Raw genomic sequence first — 9,650 nt, 5'->3', positions numbered from 1 at the left:
GGTGTACAATCCTGGAGCCGTTGAGATGATTTAGTTTGTATTTAGTCAAAAAAAATAATAAAAGACCAACATTGATAAACACACACTTTTATTCTCGCACGTCAATTCAAAAAGACAAAAATGTCACAGCTGCCATAAAACAGTTCATCCTAATGATAAATGTCAGGTTATCACACATTTTGAGGCTATGATCATTAAGTGAAAATCCAAAAAATGTACACAAATGCATTTACATTGTACACAACCAATACACATTGTACAACCTCAATATTCACTGATAATTCCTACACTTTTCACACAACCTGGATCATATTGTGCTGCTTTTTGACCGTAGGAAAGATGAACAGCACCGTTTTGACCTCAACTCAAGGCCAAGCCTGAGCGGCAGCCACGAACTGACCAGTTCACTCGGTGCAGTTACGATCGGCCTTGTTGCCCGAGGTCGGCGGGGTGGGACTTGATCTGTTTTAAGAGCTTTAAACTGAGATTACAGTAATTCTCTGGACACTTGTACTGTTGGCACGCAGCCTACAAGAAGAAAACACCAACATTTCCTGTTTTTACACTGAACGAGGAGCACAAACTCACGCAATTGTAGCTCTTAATTTACCTAAAACAAATGTGATGAAAAAGGTGAATCCGTTGGCTTGTACATTTGTGACACTTTGTTAGATATTCGGCAGTTAGCGCCAATGAGTTGACATGTAATAGTGTATGGCAACATCAAAATGTAGGCACCGAAGAAAATATATTTTACTGTAGCCCAAAAATCTTCATTTGAAGGAAAAAGTCCTTAATCCAGGTTTTATGACGGGTAAAAAAATTTAAAAAAAAAAAATTTGTCTTTACAGTATGGGACAATGCTGACCACAAAAATTGTAGACAAAGTCCAATAAATCAGGTTCCTGAAGCCTTCTGTTAACTATGCCGTGACCTTTCCCCGGCTGCACTACTACAACCTCCCCTTCAAGTGTTGGCTCTATCAGCGGGTGCACTTTGTTATCCATCATCCTAAAGTCACTAACACTAACACCGGGCAGCTTGCCGTTCCTCTCCGCCCAAATTTTGGTGTCCTCCGAGTTGTCCTTCGCCTCGGTGACGCTGTCGCTGGCGCTGCTGTTGCTCACCGCGCTCGGCTCGTCCTCGCATACGTCCGAGTCGCTAGCGTGGGGCAAAGAGAAGTAGGTGCACTTTTCAGAAATCGACTTCGCCTGCTTTTCCAGTTCCGACTTTGCGCTGAAGAGAGAAAACGGAGTGTTCTCCTCTGTGTCCTTCAACATGCCTTCGCCTTCAGGAGTGTTTGTAAAGATTTTGTTTATTCCAATCGGATCTGAGACTGACTTTCGGATCAGCATGTTCTCCCTAAAGACCCATCGTCCGCTGTCGATAGGAACACTGTCCCCAGGTCCGACCTGTGCGTTGAAAGCAATGCATCTCGTGGCTTCGGTTAAAGTGTCCAGCGCGTGAGTGGAATTGAAGTATGATAATTCAGACAGCGCTTTGGCTCGAGCTGCGTTGAAGGGAGAGAAAATGCTCGAGGGCTCTTTCTTTTTCTGCTTCGGCTCGGACGGCGGCCCCTCGAGCGCTTCCTCGTCGGGATCGGCGTCGGCATCCTTCTTGCCGTAAAGCCTATCGATTGTTCTCCTCACGAAGCCTTTCGTGATGTTTTTCCGTGCTGTGTCCTCTTCTCCACTGGAGGGCTCACTTGAAGTCTGAGACTCGTAGCCACCGCTAACTGAGGTCTCGGCCCTGACCGCGGACGGGTTGGTGACGTTTGGGTTCGGGAAACATCTCTGCTGGACGTCTGTGGCGCTCTTGGCCAAGAACATTTCCCTGATGGATTTGACCCTGTTGGGCTCAGGCTCTGTGGTTATACCGCCGCTGCAGTCGTAGCTGAAGGACAACGACGACTGAGGAGCCGACCGGGTGCAGAGATCCAACTGAGACGTGGGCGCCTCGGCGGACGAATCCTCCGGCTCAAGAGGGTTGTTCTTGTGCGAGAGATGTCTCGCGGTTGAACTTTTTATTTTCTGGGCGTCAGCAACTTGCTTTTCCAGGAGAATTACTCTCTCTGCAACTGATTGGGATACTATTTTCTGAGATTGATGCTTGAGCTTTTCCACAGCCATTTCACATTGTGTAACTTCAGACTTTTCAAGGGTCTCCTGATATTGTGTTCGGCTTTCTTTGAGATATCTTTCCACGTTGACTTTCTCGTCCACTGAACTGGACTTTTTCTCATAGCAGCTTAAGTTTTCCTGAACTGAACTGCTGATTTGTTCATCTCCAACCTTTGATTGCTCTTCGACTACATGTTCTCCAGAGCTGCTGTGGCCATTCCCACTATCAACATCTGCATTAAATCTATAACCTTTTGATAAACCGTCAGGCTTTATCAACCTGCTGTTGTCTTTTTTTGTATATGAATCCTGATTTCCTGTGCTTAGGTCGCTGCTTATAGTATTCTGAGTTTTCATCTTCTCACAAATGTGCGTTTTGCCCTCATCCCCTGAGGTAACCTCGTCTTCCTCTGACTCTTCAATCAAAGTCGTCAAATCTTTGCATTTTTCCGTTTGCTTTGCGTCATGTGAAAGAACGTGAAGGTGTTCCTCCTCTTGCTCTTCCTCAAGGCCAGACGAACTTTCCTCAACAATAACCTGCAATCTTGAGCAATCTTCAGAGGAAGATTGCTCAACCTTGTCTGAGTCCCCTGTGCTTTCGTCAACACTGTCGCTCAGCCCCATACTGAATGTCACCCTCTGCTGTTCCTTATCTACGTTGGACACGCGTACAGGAGAAGACAAGTCGACTTTGCTGCTCAGATCGTTAAATTCGATCTCTGGTTGCTCTTCCTCTGACAAAAACTGATCTGGGCTCGATAAGCTTTCCTTCCCTCCTGCTGTCAGTTCCGCGTAGAAGTTGGAGCTGGGTTGCTTCTCCTCTTCCTCCTCTGAGTGACTTTCAGGGTTGGACGAGGCTTCCACTTCACTACTCTCCTGTTTTATCTCCTCACGTGCAACTTCCGATTCCTCCTCTTCTGAACTGGGCCGCCGGCCTGCTTCTGAACTGGACACGCTTTGCTCAGAGCTCTCTTTTTCCTCTAAATCTTCATTGGCACTTGACGTTCTCTGTCCTTCCTCGTCTGAACCTGACTCTTCAGAAGGGGTCAACTCATTCTCAGGGATACTCATGCTGCCCTCGCTTTGCGTCTGAAACTGCCTGCACTCCATGTCTTTTTCCTCTGTCTTGAAACTGCATTTTTCAATAATTTTCTCGCTGCTGACTGCCCGATTGATGTTTGCCCTTTCCTCACTTAATTTGTCGTCATCGTGGCCCTGCTGCTCTTCCTGACCGTCTTCATGTACGGCATCGCTACAAGACTGCAAGTCCTGGCCGCTCTCTTGTACACACGATGTTGTACCGTAAGGCTGCCTCTCTTCAGGAATCTCAGCTGGTGGACATTTGGTCGCGCCATTCTGCCCATGCTGACCGTCATTGTCTTTGGCTGTCTGGCCAGGTGGTTTGTGCTTTGCTGTCTTCGTTATCAGGTAACTACTGTCCATCACAGATTGTTTCGGCTGGTTAATGTCTGTGAATTGTTTAATGATGGACCTCACGTCAGCATTAGCTTTCTCATTCTGAGTGACATCGCAGACACCTTCCGTGGAGAGATGACTTGCATCTTCATCGCTGATTTCTTTTGGTGACAGTTCGGCTCTTTCAATAATCCTGGCAGACATCTTCTCCTCATCATCACTTTCACTTTTTGTGCCCACTGAAAAAGAAGCAATTTCCTCCTTGAGCTTCTCGGGTATGTAAAGGTTATCCATGAGCTCATTAATGAAATTTTCTTCACTGTCGTAGGATTGTTCAGGACTGGTCATGAGTTCGTGCTCTGAACAGTTTGGCGTTGAGCTGCGACTTTTGCATCTGTCACCGAGTTCCTGAAAGCCCTTCCAACTGTGCAGGAGCTGCTTTGAGGCTGATTGCTGTAAAGACAACAAACTAGCTTTCAGTTTGTGGGCATCCTCGATGCTGGCAATTTCAATTAGAGAATTGATCATTTTTAAAGCCTCTGCACAGCTGACACTGTTTGCGTTCAGCTCATTTATATTTAGGTTAGTCATGTCTTCCTTTAGAGTCATGATGGACAGGAAAGCAAGAAGAGCTTTAGATGAGGAGCCAAACGTAGAGGCCACATGAGAGGAGAAGTCGGGCAAGCTGTTGGACTTTTCCAGACATGACGGCCGTTTGTTCTGAGTGATTTGTCGAATTGACTTGATTGAGTAGCAAATCTTCTCAAGGACAGGTTTCATGTTCGGCTGGTTTGCGATGTTTAATGGCTGTGGTATTATTTGCATGTCTGTCATGGATGTCTCTTGATCCGTTGTTATAAGGTCAGCATTATGATCGTCTTCCAGTGGCATGGGAGTGCCACATGTCAATGTTTTATCCACTTCAGCTGCTGGTTCCACTGACTGTGGGGTTTGGTGACTTTTCCTTGGGGATGGTGATTTCCTTTGTGCACTATTTGTTAGCTCCGATGGGTTGTCTGAGGAGAGATTTCTGGAGAGCAGCTTTCTATTTGACTTGTGTTTGATAGGTGGTGACACTATGTCCAGAGACTGAGAATATGGAGAGAGTCTCTTTTGCATTTTTGATTCATAAAGCTTCTGCTTTCTCTCAGGAGAGGGGCTCGGTGTTGCATTTCTTTTTACTCCAATATTTGGTGACATTGTTTTTTCCTGAGGGTGGCGATGTAGTAATGATAATTTTGGAGAGTTGTTTGGAAGTTCAAAAGATTTCTTGTTTTGGAATTTCCTCTCTGGAGAGGGACTGCTTTTTAATTCAGCTTTTTTCACCAAGACTTTGGGTGAAGATTTTTCTTTTTGAGCTAAAAGTGGTGTTTGAGTTGTTTTTGTCTCTTTAAATGAGAAACTGGTTGGCATTGAAGCATCACCTGATAAAATGCTGGCTGAAGACATTCTGTCTTCAGATGTTAAACTAGCAGGGGACACAGAAGTACAACATATCGGTATGCTCATCGAATCTATGATTGGTTGCTGTGTCTCCTCTGGTGGTGCTTTGATTGGTTGCTGTGTCTCCTCTGGTGGTGCTTTGATTGTTTGCTGTGTCTCCTCTGGTGATGCTTTGATTGTTTGCCGTGTCTCCTCTGGTGATGCTTTGATTGGTTGCTGTGTCTCTGTTGAACAGACGCCGTTTGGTGACACATCATCACCCACAGTGTTGATGGGAGTAGATTCTGTGGCCGTCTCTGAAGTGGCATCACTACTTAAAGTATATTTATCGAGACAAGCCTTTCTGAGAAACATTTTCCTTTCAAAAGACAGATTACTGACCAAAGGGGCCCTTTTATTAGATGGAGTTCTTTGTAACGGTGCTTCCCTCAGCGTGAAAGGAATGTCAGTCTCAACTGATGTTGTTATTTCCGTTGTGTCGTCGATAGGTGATATGACCGTGTCAGATGTGGGACTGATAGCTAATAAATGATCATCTGTTCTTTCACTGCTCTGTGATGAGAGCCTGTACAATGCGCTGCTGGCCACTGACGATACGTCTTCCACGCAATAGTCAGTGTTTGATAGCTCTGTAATTTCAGCAGGTGGTGGTGGTGATGGGGGTGGTGGTAGCTCCATTGAAAAAGTATTGGAAGGTGTTGCATCTTGAAGTGAGATTTTGACTGGATTGGTTTTATTTTCCACTTCACCGCTTAATGACGTTAAGGTCTTATTAGTTGGTGAACTTATCTCGGAGGCGATACCACTCGAGAGAGATAAGCTCTTGCGGTTCTCTGCATTTGTAGTGCTCGTATGATTATGAACACTTTGCTGACTGGCTGTAGTTCTCGCCACTGATGGACATGTTGATTTGTTTTCCAAAGACTGGACTCTCAGCTTGACAGATGTTCCCAGCGAACTCCCCGAAGGTGGTTCAGAAGTTTGACATGTTTGTACTTCTGACGTCTCCCCCAAACACTTTACGTCTTCTGCTACAGTGATCTCCCCACGCTTATTTTCAGACTTTCCACACCCACCATTTGTTGTTTGGGGGCTGAGATGGGCTTTCTCCAGCCAGTTCTCGACATACTCGTTAGTAACAGAGCTGGAGGAGTTAAAAGCAGGCAGTGACATGCTTTCAGTGATATCATAGGACTCGTTTCCGCTCTTTTCATCCATGTGCATTGATGTCTCCCGTGTTGGTGTTCCTCGTCGATGGCTTACTGTCGTGCTGCTTATTTCAGAAGAAATGTTCTCGCTTGTGTTTTCTTTCAGTGCTGATCGTGTGTTTGGGTCAGTGACCGTCATTTCATCCGACACTTTTGAGCTCTTTGTTGTAACACCTCCGTCCCCATTTTCTGTTGGTCTCTTTTTAAGCTTTTTCTTACTTTTTGCTGATTTGAGTTTATTTCCATAAATTTTCTTAATGTACCCAGCACTGGAGAACGGTTTTACTTTCTTGTGTGTATCTTTTGCTTCTGCAGAGTTTTCTTTTTTTCTTTTTGTTGGTGTCAAAAGCCGCCGAACATGTTTGTTGATCACTTTTGGTTTCGAGGATACCCTCTTATCTTTACTGTCCTCTCTTTGTTGGTGCTTGACTTGGCCTTTTGTGGGCATTTTGAATTGTTGCTGTCTATTTGTTGCTTGAATTGCACCAGTCTTCAGTGAATGCAAATTAAAATCTGATGTTACGGACATGCTCTCAGCCCTCCACATACTAATAGATTCTGAGGCAGTCGAGGGCCTCCAGAGCTCGGGTTCAAAGTCAATATTGGAGAAGAGATGTCCAGTTTCTGAAGTAGCTGGCCTACTATAAGACATACCACGTGCAAAAACATTCGCAAGGAAATTGTCCTGGAAAGTCTGCTGTTCGTATATATGCAAGACATTTTCAGTGACCTCCTCGCCACTGGATTCAGTCTGCAGGATTTCAGACATTCCTGCTGATTTGAATGAAGAGACATTTTGACTGCTGACATCAAAAGAGCCAAGTCTCCTTGGTTTGGGTATTGGTTTAGAGCTGCTCTGCTTGATCATGCAGTACTGCTCTGTCATTGTTTCATTTTCTGTCTGTTCTATGTAAGCGTAAGAGCCAACCATTCCTTCCTGAATCCCATCTGCCGTCATTGATCTAATGCTCTCAACCGAGGCTTGTTTTTTGCTAACTTGTTCGTATCCTGGGGTAGGTGGTCTCCGAGGGTACGCCACGTGTGATTGGTCTTTTATATCCTCCTCTTCAGTACTACTCTCAGTGAGAGCCCCATTGCCCAGCGATGGTGGGTCATCGTCACTGTCGTCTTTAGTTTTGTCCTTGTTGATGGTGTCAATGGAAGAAACAGGACTTTGTAAATCCGGTGAGTTCTGCTGCGGTGGACAGATCTGGATCTGCTCTGCGTCAGGCTCCGGTAAACGGGTCGAGGTAAGCTGATTGGCTACACTTGAGCGAGACAGGGTGGTCGTCCAATGGATGGTTTCCTCTTCCTTGACCGTCAACCGCACCCTCATCTCCACTGTCATGCTGCCGTCATGATTCACCCGAAAGGACTTCTCAATGTCGTCCTGATTGGGCGAGCAGTCCTGCCTTTCAGCTCCATCGCAGGTGTCACCTTCCGTCTCTGCGACCGACTCCAGTCTGTGGTTCGACTCCAACTCGGCAGAGTTTGTGGGGTGACTGGGCATGTCACATGAACGCTTCGCGATGGTGTCGTGAATCTGATGAACTATGTACCTCTCAGACGATTGGGAAAAATTCCTTAAACGGGAAGAATACGATAGCGGCCTCTTTTTACCTTTTCAGTCGGCCAAAAGAGCCAATCGGGTACAAAAAAAAAGGTCAAAAAAAGAAGTAAAAATGTCCAAGGATTTCACGCGAGGATTGAAGAGGATAGGTGATAGTTTGAAGACGATGCCCAAGAAGAATGAGGGCAGAAGAAAGAGGGAGAGAGAAAAGTTAGAAAGATAGTGCAAGTATTAGCTGCTCATCAAGAACAATATCTAGCTGCCCTGCACACAGTGTATGTAGGTCATCTCCAGTATTATGTACAATGTTATCGCCTCAGCACTTTCCCAAGCTTTATCCCATGAGAGCAGGTAGATTACTGCAGATGCTTTGTATATGACGTACCAATGAAGGCTGACACCATTTTTTTTAATTGTTTTTTTTATCAACTAAGTTAAGACATTGTGATTGGCTAAAGGTATTTTGAAAATCTAGATTTGTACATCAACTTACGATTCAAAGTCTTTTGCCTTCTGAGACCCGTTCGGTTGCTATGCTGCCACGTCGAAGGTGGCGATTTCCATGCTCTGTAGATTGCAGGCCTGAAAGGCTCCCTGCCTACAGCCACCACAGTCCCAGAGCACAATATCAAACCTGGAAGACCATCAACCTGCAGCACACAGAAAATAAAGAAATCTGTCCCGTTTATAAAGTGCCACAGTTAACATTTCAATAAAAAGCTTGTTATTATTATTAAAACTTGATTCTAATAATCGGTTTAAAAATTCTAAACTACGAGCATGTATGTGTATGACAGGTGTAAATTAAATGTACGATTTCTTAGAATGGCATTGTGTGATACTAGGAGGCTCTGAGTTTATAATAGAACGTTGATCTCGAGCCTTGCAGTGCTGTATCACAGAAGGCCTTTCTGGGTATTCGGGTGAGTTGCCAAAGAAGCTTAGCACTTTCTCTCCTCACGAGATGGGTTATTCCATGTCAGGTTTGAGTCTGTCCTTCGTAGATCGATAATAATTCTTTGCATTTGGCGTAAGAGTTTTGTGAATACTCAGATGTTGTTTCTAAAAAGTTTTCGGCCTATAATGTACGTAAAATCCTTTTCCTGGAATGAGTTGCATTGTTTCTGTTGTGCTGTCAGAAGAGAATACTTACACGTCTGCCATCAGTGGTGTGTAATTTCACCACATGGAACTGCATCAGCTCTGAGATATATTCCCGGATGGACTCATAACTGGGTGTATTCTTCTTGTGAAGCACCACAGTGTGTTTTACAGTCGGGTCTCCATTGCGAAAAACCAGTAACCTCTTCGGTGTGCGCATAAGCCCTCGCTCCAGCCTGGCCTGCTGCTCAGTCCGACGACGAGAACTGAGTGGTCTGGCGTGGTACCAGGGCGGCAGCTTCTTCCTGGCCAAGGCCAGGTTTATAGGTTTTACCTTTCGGCTGTCGGAGCAGATGTAGGATTTTCCATCCTCAAGTTCATCCAACGTGTTGATTGCGTGAACTCCCCGAGGAGTTGTGATGTTCCTCACTCCAAACGGCAAAGGAACCTTTTTAGAGAGACTGTCCAGGAGCGTGTCAAAGGTTTTAAAGGTCCGGTTATTGATGACCAGAAGCAGACCGTTGAACTGGGGATCTCCACTTTTGTAGAAGCAGACCCGCTTTGACAGGATGGGGTCGATGACACTTGGGTAGCGTGAGGTGCCAACGGTGTGGGCACTCCCTGACGACTGGTCAGGGGGGATCCTCCGAAGCCCCGTCTCATTCATCGTCACTGATTGGCTGCAAGGGTAGAGATGGAGGAAAAAAAAAATAAGCTTAGACGTTTAGCAAAAATAAGGAGGTTTCCTCTTTTGTCTCGTTTTGTTGTTTCTGCTTGCTAGCCGTCTTTTGA

At 45.4% G+C, this 9,650-nt stretch overlaps 1 protein-coding gene across 1 annotated transcript; it reads right to left on the bottom strand.

The window, feature by feature from the left end:
• Positions 1–719: 719 nt before the first annotated feature.
• Positions 720–9,525, bottom strand: LOC138619860 (oxygen-regulated protein 1-like). The gene is made up of 4 exons (XM_069696670.1): positions 8,911–9,525; positions 8,268–8,407; positions 6,996–7,746; positions 720–3,989 (listed from the first exon to the last, which is right to left on the bottom strand). Exons 1-4 carry the CDS (start codon positions 9,523–9,525, stop codon positions 846–848), a joined length of 4,650 nt encoding a protein of 1,549 aa, XP_069552771.1. The 3' UTR covers positions 720–845.
• Positions 9,526–9,650: the final 125 nt, after the last annotated feature.

The sequence above is a fragment of the Brachyistius frenatus genome, unplaced genomic scaffold, assembly GCF_029030835.1.
Source record: "Brachyistius frenatus isolate BFR_SWC_R1_liver_20210118 unplaced genomic scaffold, ASM2903083v1 Contig_21, whole genome shotgun sequence".
In the NCBI taxonomy this organism is placed as follows: Eukaryota; Metazoa; Chordata; class Actinopteri; family Embiotocidae; genus Brachyistius; species Brachyistius frenatus.
This window is presented reverse-complemented; position numbering and strand designations above follow the sequence as displayed.

Excerpts from the sequence above, each read along its gene's own strand:
- LOC138619860 (XM_069696670.1), bottom strand. The coding sequence starts at position 9,525 with ATGAATGAGACGGGGCTTCGGAGGATCCCCCCTGACCAGTCGTCAGGG. Across the intron at positions 8,408-8,910 it reads ACACCACTGATGGCAGACGT|GTTGATGGTCTTCCAGGTTT; the intron begins GTAAGTATTCTC and ends TGTGTGCTGCAG. Across the intron at positions 3,990-6,995 it reads GGAGACTTGGCTCTTTTGAT|CAATCAGCCTCAAAGCAGCT; the intron begins GTCAGCAGTCAA and ends TTGTCTTTACAG.